The sequence below is a fragment of the Balaenoptera musculus genome, chromosome 7 (genome assembly GCF_009873245.2).
Source record: "Balaenoptera musculus isolate JJ_BM4_2016_0621 chromosome 7, mBalMus1.pri.v3, whole genome shotgun sequence".
NCBI lineage: Eukaryota > Metazoa > Chordata > Mammalia > Artiodactyla > Balaenopteridae > Balaenoptera > Balaenoptera musculus.
In genome coordinates this window covers 91,935,163-91,951,061 of record NC_045791.1, presented here as the reverse complement: position 1 = coordinate 91,951,061, position 15,899 = coordinate 91,935,163, and the positions used below count along the sequence as shown (strand labels likewise).

General features: G+C 42.3%; 1 protein-coding gene across 1 annotated transcript in view; it reads left to right on the top strand.

Moving 5' to 3' along the window:
* The first annotated feature begins 1,393 nt into the window (after positions 1 to 1,393).
* The window catches only part of MREG (melanoregulin), a 67,024-nt gene continuing 52,518 nt past the window's right edge, over positions 1,394 to 15,899 (top strand). Inside the window, exon 1 of the mRNA XM_036859054.1 lies at positions 1,394 to 1,831. Coding sequence (XP_036714949.1) covers positions 1,734 to 1,831 — 98 coding nt within the window. The 5' untranslated portion in view covers positions 1,394 to 1,733. The remainder of the gene's footprint in view (positions 1,832 to 15,899) is intronic.

Here is a 15,899-nt window from a genome sequence, read left to right as displayed (position 1 = left end):
CTACTGTTTATTCTCTCTTCTCTGGGGTTTTGCACATGGCTTTCACTCTTCCTGAAATGCTCTTCCCCTTGGAATCAGGGCTAGCTTGCTCATCATCTTTAAGTCTTTGCTTAAGTGTCACCATATAGGGAGGTCTTCCCTGATCACCCCATTTAAAACTGCAGCCACCACCCCTCTCCCCAGCACACGCGCATACACACACACACACACACACACACACACACACACATACAACTTCCTGGCACTTCTTATCCCCTTCCCTGCCTTATTTTTCTCCATAGTACATACCACTTTCTAACGCACTCAATAATGTATTGTTTCGTTTGTGGAACTTCCCTACTAGGATGTTTGCTCCAAGAAAGTAGGGATTTTTGTTTCTTTTGTTCATTGCTGTATTCCCAGAGCCTAAAACATGCCTGGCACATAACAGATGTTCAGTAAATATTTGTTGAATAAATCAGATTGACAAAGATGAAAATTCCATAGTATTGGTGGGGATTTAGGGAAACATCCTTTCATATGTTGCCGGTCAGAGTGTAAACTGGAATTACCTCTTTGGAGGGCAATTTGGCAAGATCCATCAAAATTTAAAAAGGCATCTTACCTATGATCCAGAAAGTCAGCTGCCAAATATTTATTCAAGGGATACACATGTCCAAACACATAGTGCAAGGATATTCACTGCAGCATTATTTTAATATCAAAAGGCTGGAATGAACTTAAATGTCCATTCATAAGGATCTGGTTAAAATAACATAAGGGCATCAACTACATAAATGCAACTACATAAATGCAAAGAACGATAGAGGAAGTTATACATGTAGTGGGTGGAACAGTCTCCGTGGTAAATGGAGTGAAACAAGCCAGGGACAGAAATGTGTGGAGTATGCCACTGTTGGGGTAAAAAGCGAGAGGACTATGGGTGCCTATACTTACAAGTGTGCAGAAGCGTAAGTAAATATACACACACACGCACACATAAATAGCTCTGGAAAGTCGCAAAATACTGATGATGGAGGTTGCCTTTTTTGAGGGAATTATTCAAGGACTAGGAGACTTGAAAACGATTAAAAAGAAAATTCATTGTGAATACAGTACTTTAACAAACTCACTTCTGTAATGCGTCAACCCTTATTCTTTCGCTAACTTTTACTCTTTGTGGGACTGACATGTTAAAAATATGCCCTAACCTCCGCTTTGAAGGCAAGGGTGGGGCTGGGAAGGAGGACCTTTTATTTCCTCGGGGAGTGACGCCAATAAAACGTATGAATAGATCCAGCCCAACCTCGTGCTCCGTGACTCGAGGGCTTGCCCCTCCTTCCCCCAGCCCCGTCCCCCACGGTGCCCTCGGATTTTGCTGTCTGGCGGCGGGAGTCCCTGCTTCCTCCTTAGAGGGCAGCAGCGAAGCGTCTCGGGAACGCATGCGCCCCAATTTGCGCCCGGGGAATTAAAGCGAGAGAAGAAAAGCCCCAACAAAACCCGCGCCCTAAACAAAACCCAAGTGGAGGAAAGCGCGCGGCCCTGCAGCCCCGGCGCCGTGAAGGCGCCTCCCGCCTTGCCCGCGTCCCCGGCCGCAGCGTGATGCGCACGGACCGGCCCGCGACGCCCCGGCCGCCACTGTCCCCGCACCTGGACGCCGGTCCGGTGGCCGCGCCGCAGCCGCGCTCGCTCGCCGCCGCCGCCGCCGCGGCTTCCTCGGAGTTGTCCGGCGCCGGCGGGGCACCTCGCTCTCCATGGGGCTGAGGGCCTGGCTGAGGACCGTGTGCTGCTGCTGCTGCCCGTGCAGGTGCCTGGAGGAGCCCGCCGTGCCCGAGAAGGAGCCCCTGGTCAGGTGGGTGCGCGCCCCGGCCGCGATCTGGGGCTCCCTGGCCGCTGCCGGGCGCCGCGGAGTGCGGATGCTCTTGTGCTCGTCAGAGCTGGGGACGTGCGCTTGCTTTAAGGTCACACTGAGGCGCAGACTAAGCCCTTGGGTTCCTTACAGGAGAGCCTGCACCTTGGGTTTGTTCCTCGGGTAAAATGTTTGCCTGAAAGCACAGATCCTCGGAGGCACCTGAGACCCAAGTGGAAGCCTGTGGAAAACGGCAAGAATTCGGGTGCAGTGCCCCCCGCAGAGAAGTATGGGAGAGAAGTTTGCATAGGGGCCCGATTAAATACAACTGTGACTGCCTATTTCTGTTTCAGTGAAATGGGCAACTGTGAATTTCTGTTTCACCCAGGAAAAAAGTTGGATACGTTGTCATTCAATTTTATTACTGAAAGAAGACAATCGCAGTGACTGAGTGCGAAGAAATATTTTTCACATTAAAAAAAAGTACATATTTTTCTCAAGGGACAGCTTATTCACTGGGACGTTGATTCATTACAGATTAAGCTATGAAGTGTGAGGAAATTTAATGCACATTAGCGATGTGCTAAGTGGCTTTGTGAAGGCACCATCCAACACAGCTTTGTTCAGGGCTGTGATTGTAAGCAATTATTTTATACCTTGACTCTGATGAAATTAAGATTTCACTAGGGCATGACTTGGAGGTAGATATGATAGAAACAAAATATTTAAAATGAAATTAGGAAATAGTAGATGAGGCAGAACTCCAGGGTTGGGTAAGCAAACGTGGAAGCCAGTGTTTGTTATGAAGTATGCAACTAATATGATAAAGCTTTCACAACTTTTTTTTTTTTTTGGCTGTGTTGGGTCTTCAGGGCTTTCTTTAGTTGCCACGAGGCTGCTCTTCGTTGCGGTGCGCAGGCTTCTCATTGCGATGGCTTCTCTTGTTGCAAAGCATGGGCTCCAGGCACGCGGGCTCAGTAGTTGTGGCGCAGGCTCAGTAGTTGTGGCACACGGGCTTAGTTGCTCCGCGGCATGTGGGATCTTCCTGGACCAGGGCTCGAACCCGTGTCCCCTGCATTGGCAGGTGGATTCTTAACCACTGCGCCACCAGGGAAGTCCCTTACAACTTTTTTAAAGCATGATTTACCTTTTCTTACTCTTTCGAGTCCAAACACTTTACCTTGATTTTTGAGATCTTACATAACCCCTCCCCTCCTGTCCACTATTATTTTCTGATACATTACACACTGTACACTCCTTGATTTAATCAGACAGACATCTTTACTGCTCTAGGAACAATCCAACCTTCTTATTCCCTCCCAGCTTGCTTCAAGTAGTGACCTTTATTCTTTCTGCCCCTTCCTAAATGCTAGTTCTCAAGGTCTCCTCAAGCAGTCTTCTTTGATTTTTTTTGCCCTTATTCATCTTTCTGTCCTATAACATAGGGTTTAGAACTTGCCATCTGCCCCTCACTGTTTAGTGAGCACACATGTATGTAAACATGTCCTGTTTGTATTTTATGTATAAAGTCATACACACAATACCCAATGTTTTTGTTTGCTCTTGCAATGGTGTTCCCACTTAGATTGTTGTGGGCAGGGAGAAACCCAATAATCTACCGCGAGTCTTAAAAGTAGTGGGTAACTATCTGGAATTTCATGCTTGGGTTTTACAGTCAACTTATCAATATTCATAGTAACATGAAATACAGCTCTCAGCTTGGTCTCATTCTCAGAGCCTTGGGTCTTTCCAATACTCTTTCCGGAATTGCTATTTAAAATGATAGTTTTGGTTGTTTTAAAACCTCAACCCTCCCTTGCCTTGGTTTACACTGTAAGTCAGTGAATTCTGCAAGTAATTTTAAGAAGACAGAGTCAGTTGGAGCAGAATAGCTTAGTGCTCATGAATCAGATTGCCTGGGGTTAAGTTCCAACTGGGTGACCTGGCACAAGTTATGAAACTTTCTTTGTGCCTTAATTTCCTCATCTGTAAAATGGGGATGGTAATACCTCAAAGGGATGAAGTGAGAAACAAAATGAGCTAATCCATGTGAAGTGCTCAGTATAGTGCCTGACACATAGTAAACAGTCAATGAATTTTAGTTATTATTAAGTATCATTGCGATTCTTCTGAGCATATGCATATGAGTAGACTGGTCTTTTGTGGTTTAGTGTCATTCTGGCATCATTTCAATATAATATTCGGGAAGAGCAGCCTATTAATGGGTGTGTGGAGTACTGACGTGTGTGTGTGTGTGTGTGTGTGTGTGTGTGTGTACCTGCATGTTCTTTCCTGCCCAAGTCATTGGACGGTCTAGTTTGAAATTTTTTTTAAGTGTGAAGTTCAGTGCTTTTTAATACATTCACAAAGCTGTGCAATCATAACCACTATCTAACTCAGAACATTTTCATCAGTCCAAAGAGAAGCACTATATCCACTGGCAGTCACTTGCTGCCCTCCCCTCCCTGCCCGCTCACCCCCATCCCCCAACTCCCCGCAGTCAACCACTAATCTACCTTCTGTTTTTAGAGATTTGACTATTCTGGACATTTTGTACAAATGGAATCATCCATTATGTGACCTTTTACATCTGACTTCTTTCACCTAGCGTAAGGTTTTCGAGTTTCATCCATGTTGCAGGGTGTATCCGCATTTCATTCTTTTTTTGTCATTGGATAATATTCCATTGTATGGATATATTACATTTTATTTATCAATTGTCCCTCCGTGACTGCATGCTCCCCCCACCCCGTCCCCCGCATAGGTGAGCTCTAAATTGAATCTGTGTTTGGCCTTCTTAACTTTATATAAATGGTGCGTACTGTATTTTTTTTTTTTTTTTTTTTTTACATACAGTCTGTCATTTAATTGTCACTATGACCAAATGAGATAGGTGTTATTTATCCCCATTTTATAGATAAGGAACTCAGGGCTTAGAGTTCAGATACTTAATTCAAAGTCACAACTGCTAAGTCGGAGAGCCAGAATTTGAATCCATGTCTGTGTGACTTCAGAGTCCATGCCTAGCATTGCAGAAAATTCAGAAAACTACCAGTGTCCAACATTAACTGATAATATTTATATATTAGACACTGGTGGATATCACTAGCCTTAGCTCCTGCCCATTGTGGCCCCTTTCTCCTACCCTTCTTCCGTGTCCTTCATTAGTATAATTCTTCTACCTGGTTGTAGGAGCAACCTGGCCCTGAGAGCCAAGCCCAGGGGGAGTTCGGAGACCCGAGTCCTCGTCCCACCTATTAACGGGCTGTGGGATTTTGGGGAACTCTCTTAACTTCCTTGAACCTTAATTTCTTCATCTGTCCAATGGAGAGATCCAACTTTAAGATACAGCCTTGAAGGGCCGTGGCAGGCTTGATGCAGACTGTCCTCTTTCTGTGGACCTGTGTCAGCTGAAATTCTATTTGACATGGAATACAGGGGCAGTGAGGCTGTCTGTAGATGTAGGAAGGAGCCTGAAGGCCCAGGACGTGCGAATCATGACTGTTTGTCAAACTCTTTAGCTGCCAAGGTTTGCTTCACCAGCAAATAGGTGAATAGTCATTTCTAATGCCAGGAAGCTTAGAACAAGTCTGGGCCTGGAGAAATGACCCATGGCCTGACATGGGCTTGACACCAGGATTCGGCCACAAAGAAAGCCAAAGGTTTCATTTGATCTCAACGTCACCCCAATTTTAGGACTGAGTCATATAACGTTCATCTTGTCCATCATCTATGTAAGGTTTGAGGTTCTGAACGCCATTCTTCCCTGCACTGACGATATTCCTAAAGTGGAGTAAATAGTGATCAAAATGACAACAAAATATCATTATGCTCTGAGGACAGGCTAATAATGCAAATGGATTGTTTTGGAATGTCTAGATTATTGTTTATTTGCCTGTAAAATAGTGAATGACCTTTTGGCTCAAGGTTTCATGTTACTAATTAAAAGAAACATTGGGGTATGTGTTATTAGGTTCTAGGGCTGCTGCAACAAATCACCACAAATTTGGTAGCTTAAAAACAACAGAAGTGTATTCTTTCAGTTCTGGAAGCAAGAAATCTGAAATCAAGGGATTGGCAGGGCCATGTTCCCTCCGAAGACTCTCGGGAGAATCCTTTCTTACTGATTCTAGTTTTGGGTGGCTCCTGGTGTCCTTGGCTTGTGGCAGCACAACTCCAGTCCTTACCTCCGTCGTCCTCCATGTTTCTGTCCTCCTCTTGGTCTCAAATCTCCTTTACTTTTCTCTTATAAGGATACCAGCCGTTGGATTTAGGGTCCACCCTAAACCCAGGATGGTCTCGTATCAAGATGCTTAACTAACTATTGATACATCTGTAAAGCCTCTATTTCCAAGTAAGGTCACATTCATAGGAACTGGGGATTAGGACTGAAAGATGTCTTTTGGGGGGACACTAGTCAACCACTGCAGGGTACTTTTGGGAAAATGTTTGAGCTCAAAGCATTGGTTTTTATTTCACTTTTATAACAGAGTTTTCCTCCATCAGTGATGAAAGCATTCTCTTGTCTTGTAAAAATCCACACCTAAGCATGAGTTGTGCCCCTTGAATTTATGTGATTCTGGAGGCACAACTGCAGTCACCTTTAAGCAGAGAGACGCCCAAATCCTCTGTCCACTAGAAAGTCTATCACCAGATGCCATCCAATATGGACATCAGAGGCCTGGAGAAGTCTAAAATGAAAAGAAGTGCAGTGTCAATGTCACTCGCTAAAGCATCTTCCACGAGGCTTACTTGGAACTTTTCAGTTCCAAGTTCCAAGTTCAGGAAGTCTAATTCTTACTCTCTGATTTATTGGCTATTAATAACTGATAAGCATCACATGTCCGGTTGTTCAAAAGCAGAAGAAGAAAGGGAAAGAATGAGCAAACCATGGTTGAGTTTTTATTCGTGGCTCTCTCTTCAGCTGCCTAAGTGAACCTAACAATCTTCCAAATCTGTTTTGCTCCCTGCTCCTCTCAATGCCCACCTGCAGCTTCCATTCCTAATAACAGAATTTATGCACACATTTGTGGGCAGTGAACGGAGAACAGATGTCAGTGTTTTATTTTTCTACAGTGCCTGGAATTCCCATTAGGGGAAAAGAAAGTAAAACCTCAGTTTGCTCTTGATGGTTGTTTTATGCCCATAAAGAGGGGCTGTTCAGAGGAGGAACTGATCGGGGCCTGTGAGTGTCGGCAACAGAATTGAATTTTCCTGATGATAAAGAAATGGTTCAGTCGGGACTTCCCTGGCGGTCCACTGGTTAAGACTCCGCACTTCCACTGCAGGGGGCGCAGGTTCGATCCCTGGACCCCTGGTCTGGGAACTAAGATCCCACATGCCGTGCCATGCAGCCAAAAAAAAAAAAAAAGAAATGGTTCCGCGTGAGTCATACTGCTCCAGCATGTTGAAGAGGGCGAGAGATTGAAGTTGTGATGTGCGCCTTCCCATCAAGCTCTGCTGATCCTTTTTTTTTTTTTTTTTTTTTAATAAATTTATTTATTTATTATCTATTCTTGGCTGTATTGGGTCTTCGTCTCTGTGCGAGGGCTTTCTCCAGTTGCGGCGAGCGGGGGCCACTCTTCATCGCGGTGCGCGGGCCTCTCACTATCGCGGCCTCTCTTGTTGCAGAGCACAGGCTCCACACGCGCAGGCTCAGTAGTTGTGGCTCACGGGCCCAGTCGCTCCGCGGCATGTGGGATCTTCCCAGACCAGGGCTCGAACCCGTGTCCCCTGCATTGGCAGGCGGATTCTCAACCACTGCGCCACCAGGGAAGCCCCGATCCTTTTTTTTTTTTTAACATCTTTATTGGAGTATAATTGCTTTACATTGTTGTGTTAGTTGCTGCTGTATAACAAAGTGAATCAGCTATTCGTATACATATATCCCCATATCCCCTCCCTCTTGCATCTCCCTCCCACCCTCCCTATCCCACCCCTCTAGGTGGTCACAAAACACCAAGCAGATCTCCTTGTGCTATGAGGCTGCTTCCCACTATCTATTTTACATTGAGTGGTGTGTGTAAGTCCATGCCACTCTCTCACCTCGTCCCAGCTTACCCTTCCCCCTCCCTGTGCCCTCAAGTCCATTCTCTATGTCTGCATCTTTATTCCTGTCCTGCCCCTAGGTTCTTCAGAACCTTTTTTTTTTTTTTAAGACTCCATATATATGTGTTAGCATACGGTATTTGTTTTTCTCTTTCTGACTTACTTCCCTCTGTATGACAGACTCTAGGTCCATCCACCTCACTACAAATAACTCAATTTTGTTTCTTTTTATGGCTGAGTAATATTCCATTGTATATATGTGCCACATCACCTTTATCCATTCATCTGTCAGTGGACACTTAGGTTGCTTCCATGTCCTGTCTATTGTAAATAGTGCTGCAATGAATATTGTGGTACATGACTCTTTTTGAATTATGGTTTTCTCAGGGTATATGCCCAGTAGTGGGATTGCTGGGTCATATGGTAGTTCTATTTTTAGTTTTTTAAGGAACCTCCATACTGTTCTCCATAGTGGCTGTATCATTTACATTCCTACCAACAGTGCAATGACTTTTCTCCACACCCTTTTCTCCACTCCCTTTTCTTCACACCCTCTCCAGCAATGACTAGATTTTTTGATGATGGCCATTCTGACAGGTGTGAGGTGATACCTCATTGTAGTTTTGATTTGCATTTCTCTGATGATTAGTGATGTTGAGCATCCTTTCATGTGTTTATTGGCAATCTGTTTATCTTCTTTGGAGAAATGTCTATTTAGGTCTTCTGCCCATTTTTGGATTGGGGTGTTTTTTTGATACTGAGCTGCATGAGCTGCTTGTATATTTTGGAGATTAATCCTTTGTCAGTTGCTTCATTTGCAAATATTTTCTCCCATTCTGAGGGTTGTCTTTTCGTCTTGTTTATGGTCTCCTTTGCTGTGCAAAAGCTTTGAAGTTTCATTAGGTCCCATTTGTTTATTTTTGTTTATATTTCCATATCTTTAGGAGGTGGGTCAAAAAGGATCTTGCTGTGATTTATGTCATAGAGTGTTCTGCCTATGTTTTCCTCTAAGAGTTTTATAGTGTCTGGTCTTATATTTAGGTCTTTAATCCATTTTGAGTTTATTTTTGTGTATGGTGTTAGGGAGTGTTCTAATTTCATTCTTTTACATGTAGCTGTCCAGTTTTCCCAGCACCACTTATTGAAGAGGCTGTCTTTTCTCCATTGTATATTCTTGCCTCCTTTATCAAAGATAATGTGACCATATGTGTGTGTGTTTATCTCTGGGCTTTCTATCCTGTTCCATTCATCTATATTTCTGTTTTTGTGCCAGTACCATACTGTCTTGATTACTGTAGCTTTGTAGTATAGTCTGAAGTCCTGGAGCCTGATTCCTCAGGCTCTGTTTTTCTTTCTCAAGACTGCTTTGGCTATTTGGGGTCTTTTGTGTTTCCATACAAATTGTGAAATTTTTTGTTCTAGTTCTGTGAAAAATGCCATTAGTATTTTGATAGGGATTGCATTGAATCTGTAGATTGCTTTGTGTAGTGTAGTCATTTTCACAATGTTGATTCTTCCTATCCAAGAACATGGTATTTCTCTCCATCTGTTTGTATCATCTTTAGTTTTCTGCATACAGGTCTTTTGTCTCCTTAGGTAGGTTTATTCCTAGGTATTTTATTCTTTTTGTTGCAAAAATGGTAAATGGGAGTGTTTCCTTAATTTCTCTTTTAGATTTTTCATCATTAGTGTATAGGAATGCAAGAGATTTCTGTGCATTAATTTTGTATCCTACTACTTTACCAAATTCATTGATTAGCTCTAGTAGTTTTCTGGTAGCATCTTTAGGATTCTTTATGTATAGTATCATGTCATCTGCAAACAATGACAGTTTTACTTTTCCGATTTGGATTCTTTTTCTTTCTTTTTCGTCTCTGATTGCTGTGGCTAAAACTTCCAAAACTATGTTGAATCATAGTGGTGAGAGTGGGCAACCTTTTCTTGTTCCTGATCTTAGTGGAAATGGTTTCAGTTTTTCACCATTGAGAATGATGTTTGCTGTGGGTTTGTCATATTTGGCCTTTATTATGTTGAGGTAAGCTCCCTCTATGCCTACTTTCTGGAGAGTTTTTATCATAAATGGGTGTTGAATTTTGTCAAAAGCTTTTTCTGCATCTGTTGAGATGATCATATGGTTTTTATCCTTCTATTTGTTAATATGGTGTATCACATTGATTGATTGGCATATACTGAAGAATCCTTGCATTCCTGGGATAAACCCCACTTGATCATGGTGTATGATCCTTCTAATGTGCTGTTGGATTCTGTTTGCTAGTATTTTGTTGAGGATTTTTGCATCTTTGTTCATCAGTGATATTGGTCTGTAGTTTTCTTTTTTTGTGACATCTTTGTCTGGTTTTGGTATCAGGGTGCTGGTGGCCTCGTAGAATGAGTTTGGGAGTGTTCCTCCCTCTGCTATATTTTGGAAGAGTTTGAGAAGGATAGGTGTTAGCTCTTCTCTAAATGTTTGATGGAATTCGCCTGTGAAGCCATCTGGTCCTGGGCTTTTGTTTGTTGGAAGATTTTTAATCACAGTTTCAATTTCAGTGCTTGTGGTTGGTCTGTTCTATTTCTTCCTGGTTCAGTCTTGGAAGGTTGTGCTTTTCTAAGAATTTGTCCATTTCTTCTAGGTTGTCCATTTTATTGGCATATAGTTGCTTGTAGTAATATCTCATGATCCTTTGTATTTCTGCAGTGTCAGTTGTTACTTCTCCTTTTTCATTTCTAATTCTATTGATTTGAGTGTTCTCTCTTTTTTTCTTGATGAGTTTGGCTAATGGTTTATCAATTTTGTTTATCTTCTCAAAGAACCAGCTTTTAGTTTTATTGATCCTTGCTATCATTTCCTTCATTTCTTTTTCATTTATTTCTGATCTGATCTTTATGATTTCTTTCCTTCTGCTTACTTTGGGGTTTTTTTGTTCTTCTTTCTCTAAGTGCTTTAGGTGTAAGGTTAGGTTGTTTATTTGAGATGTTTCTTGTTTCTTGAGGTAGGATTGTGCTGTAAACTTCCCTCGTAGAACTGCTTTTGCTGCATCCCATAGGTTTTGGATCGTCATGTTTTCATTGTCATTTGTTTCTAGGTATTTTTTGATTTCCTCTTTGATTTCTTCAGTGATCTCTTGGTTATTTAGTAGTGTATTGTTTAGCGTCCATGTGTTTGTAGTTTTTACAGTTTGTTTCCTGTAATTGATATCTAGTCTCATAGCATTGTGGTTGGAAAAGATACTTGATACAGTTTCAATTTTCTTAAATTTCCTTATTTATTTTCATTTAGGTTGATCTGTCCATTGGTGAAAGTGGGGTGTTAAAGTCCCCTAATATTATTGTGTTACTATCGATTTCCCCTTTTATGGCTGTTAGCCTTTGCCTTATGTATTGAGGTGCTCCTATGTTGGATACATAAATATTTACAATTGTTATATCTTCCTCTTGCATTGATCCCTTGATCATTATGTAGTGTCCTTCTTTGTCTCTTGTAATAGTCTTTATTTTAAAGTCTATTTGTCTGATATGAGAATTGCTACTTCAGCTTTCTTTTGATTTCCATTTCCATAGAATATCTTTTCCCATCCCCTCACTTTCAGTCTGTATGTGTCCCTAGGTCTGAAGTGGGTCTCTTGTAGACAGCATATATACAGATCTTGTTTTTGTATCCATTCAGCCAGTCTATGTCTTTTGGTTGGAGCATTTAATCCATTTACATTTAAGGTAATTATCAATATGTATGTTTCTATTACCATTTTCTTAATTGTTATGGGGTTTTTTTTGGTAGGTCTTTTCCTTCTCTTGTGTTTCCTGCCTAGAGCAGTTCCTTTAGCATTTGTTGTAAAGCTGGTTTGGTTATGCTGAATTCTCTTAGCTTTTGCTTGTCTGTAAAGGTTTTAATTTCTACGTCAAATCTGAATGAGATCCTTGCTGGGTAGAGTAATCTTGGTTGTAGGTTTTTACCTTTCATCACTTTAAATAGGTCCTGCCACTCCCTTCTGGCTTGCAGATTTTCTGCTGAAAGATCAGCTCTTAACCTTATGGGGATTCCCTTGTATGTTATTTGTCGCTTTTCCCTTGCTGCTTTTAATATTTTTTCTTTGTATTTAATTTTTGATAGTTCAATTAACATGTGTCTTGTCATGTTTCTTCTTGGATTTATCCTGTATGGGACTCTCTGCTCTTCCTGGACTTGATTGACTATTTCCTTTCCCATATTAGGGAAGTTTTCAACTATAATCTCTTCAAATATTTTGTCAGAGACTTTCTATTTCTCTTCTGCTTCTGGGACCCCTATAATTGGAATGTTGGTGCGTTTAATGTTGTCCCAGAGGTCTCTGAGACTGTCCTCAATTCTTTTCATTTCTTTTTCTTTATTCTGCTCTGCAGTAGTTATTTCCACTATTTTATCTTTCAGGTCACTTATCCGTTTTTCTGCCTCAGTTATTCTGCTATTGATTCCTTCTACAGAATTTTTAATTTCATTTATTATGTTGCTCATCATTGTTTGTTTGCTCTTTAGTTTTTCTAGGTCCTTATTAAATGTTTCTTGTATTTTCTCCATTCTATTTCCAAGATTTGGGATCATCTTTACTATCATTACTCTGAATTCTTTTTCAGGTAGACTGCCTATTTCCTCTTCATTTGTTTGGTCTGGTGGATTTTTACCTTGCTCCTTCATCTGCTGTGTGTTTCTCTGTCTTCTCATTTTGCTTAACTTACTGTGTTTGGGGTCTCCTTTTCACAGGCTGCAGGTTCGTAGTTCCCGTTGTTTTTGGTGTCTGACCCCAGTGGGTAAGGTTGGTTCAGTGGCTTGTGTAGGCTTCCTGGTGGAGGGGGCTGGTGCCTGTGTTCTGGTGGATGAGGCTGGATCTTCTCTTTGTGGTGGGCAGGACCGCGTCTGTTGGTGGTGTGTTTTAGGGTGTCTGTGAACTTGGTATGATTTTAGGCAGCCTCTCTGCTAATGGGTGAGGTTGTGTTCCTGTCTTGCTAGTTGTTTGGCATGGGGTGTCCAGCACTGGACCTTGCTGGTCGTTGAGTGGAGCTGGGTCTTAGCGTTGAGATGGAGATTTCTGGGAGAGCTCTCGCCGATTGATATTACATCGGGCCAGGAGGTCTCTGGTGGTCCAATGTCCTGAACTCAGCTCTCCCACTCAGAGGCTCAGGCCTGACACCCGGCCAGAGCACCGAGACCCTTGTTAGCTGAAATGCCAAACAGAATGTCTTTATGGAAAAGTCTCTGCTGATCCTTTATAGGTTGTCTGTAGCACTTACGCCATACCAGTCATTGTCATAAGTGCTTTATATCTATTAATTAAATCCTCGACATAACCCTATGAGGTATGGTCAGTTCTTGTGAGTCATAGTAGTTACATCCTATGGTCACCGCGAATACTGAAATAAAGAATCATGGCTCCAAGGGGAAAATCCAGGGTTAGGTTCCTGAGAGCCGGTTCATCAACTGGTCAGTATGTAACCTTGTTTTATGTGTGTTTCCGCTTAAAGACACCTTATTAAATATATATTGTTGATTCATTAACATTGAACTGACAGCCAATAGCTCTATAATTCATGCCTCAATGAAGCTTATCTAACACATGTTTTTTAGCACTTCAGCACTATGCTTGGGAGCTAAACAACAAAATCACCAACAAAAAGCACAAAAATGCAAAAAAACGTGGCACTAATAGACCACAAAAAGGACACTTGTTCCCAGTACAAGAATGGAAACATGAGAACCTGTGCCTCGGATACTGCAAAAGCACCACGAGTATTGATTTGGGGATCACAGATACATTTTAGTGAGTGGGCCAGTTTGCAAATACGGAATCTGGGAATAGTGAGGCTGGATTGTAATTACATCTGTAGTCCCTACTTGACAGCAGAAGAAACTGAGGCCCAAGAACTTCAGTAGCTTGCTCAGGGGCACTCACGGCCGAGCTGGAATTCAAGTCCTATTCTACTTCAGTTCCACAGAAAGAGTAGAGCCCTCCTAGGGTGCAGGGAGGTGTGTATCTAGTTGCTTATGTGGTGTGTTCTAGACATGGTGTTAGAAGTCTGAGACCTGCCCTGAATTGTTATAGCTTGGGGTCCAGAGACACTGGCTTATTTTTCTGTCTTAAGGCTGTGAAGCCAGGGGCCAGTGGGAAAGAAGGGTGGTGGCTTGAACACATTTAAGAGGTGATCACCACCAACTCTAGGACAGTAATCTTTCGCATGTCTAGAATCTTTCATTTCACCATGTGGACTCACATGACCTCCAATTTAAAAAATGTTGGCTAATGTGCTAATGTCAGTGGGATCTCTCAGACTGGGGCCCAGATGGCCTGACTCTTTTCCCGTAATCTGCTGCTGGGTTACCTGAGCTGATGCAACTCACTCACCCAGGTCTTTCTGCACTGCCCGCAGTTACAAGGCCCGTAGCCCTGGGCCAGGTAGTGACTTTTAGAAAGTGACTGCAGAGGCACCAAGGATTCCTGTTGCAGGAAGGTGCTCCTGGCTGGAAGAATCCACTCCAAGAGTTGTACTTTAACTTTCTTGAAAGACAGCGGAGGGAGGGGGGAGGGTCCTGCATGCTGTTCCCAGAAACTGGGCCTCAGGTCAAGAAGTAGGAGGTACACGCTTTACCAAGAAGTCAGCCACTCAGAATTCATTGGAGGATGACTTTTAAAGATTTACTTCCCAGGCAACCCCCAGCATCCTTCTTCCCTTTTTGTGAGTTCTGTTGTGTTAGTCAGTCTTGGTGACATTGGAAGTTCCTGAGAAGATATTTCTTTCTCGTACATATCCTTTGATCTAGGTTTCCTGGAACTTTTTATTCTCTAGATATCTTGAAGTGATCTTGCCACTACACCTTTGTTTAAAAAGCAAATTCTGCTTAAATGTTGGGTAAAATAGCTTGTTATGTTGGCAGTGGAAGTCCTTTTCAGTCTGGTTAATACATGTTTGTTTTGTGCCAATAATATGCTGTGCACTCTATTCTTTGGTGTCTTTTTTACGAAATAATTTTGGTGAGACAGTATGTATCTAAAGAACCCCTGTACTCCCTGGAAAGGAATAAGAGTTTACTGAATTGTCTCTCACTTATTTTTTGTCCTTAACTTTTAAAGTTTTGTGTTTGTATATCAGAGACTAAAAACATACAAACATATGTACAGTGTAAAGAACAACTATAAAGTGGATATTCCTGTAACCACCGCCCAAGGCAAGAGATAGCTATCAGTGGTCCCACATCTCTCACCCCTGATTGTATCTAGACTTTTGTGATAGTCATCTCCTTGCTTTTCTTTATAGCTTTACCACCTATGTATGCACCTTAAAAATGTTCTTTAGTTTTGCCTGCTTCTAAACTTTACATACATAGGATCAGACTGTGTATGTTCTCGCCATCCAAGTTGGTGCATGTAGTTGGTGGTTCTCACTGCTTTATAGTATATTTCCTTTGGTTCACCCATTCTTCTGTTGGTGGACTTTTGGGTGGTTTCCAGTTTGGGGCTATTATGCATGGTTTCGATTTTAAAGTCAGCACATAAGGGGAAATTGTTCATCCTTTAGCCATACTGGCCTTCTCCTGGGTCCTTAAATACACCAAGCACGTGCTGTCTCAGAGCCCTCCCTGCCTAGAATGTTCTTTCTCCACTTACCTGTCTGGGAAACTCCCTCACTTGATTTAGGTCTCTGCTCAAAGTCATTTTATCAGAAAATTCTTCCCTGACCATCCTCTTTAAAACAGTACTCTTTGCCCTCGCTCTGTCCCTTAGTCACCGTGTATTCCTTCAGAGCCCTGATCACCACCAGACATAAACATATGTGCTTACTGTCTGCTTCCTCTGGAAGACTCTAAGCCCCACCTTCATGAATTTAAGCAGCTCAAGCATGTTAAGAACTTGTCTGGAGAGTGGATTCCAGCCTCATTTCTACCATTCAGAGCCCTGTGAAGTTGGGAAATTGCAGTTCATTCATTCAGCAAATTGAGCGTCTACTAAGCGCCAGGTCCTATTCTAAGTACTCCGAATACATCACTGAGCAAAAGAGA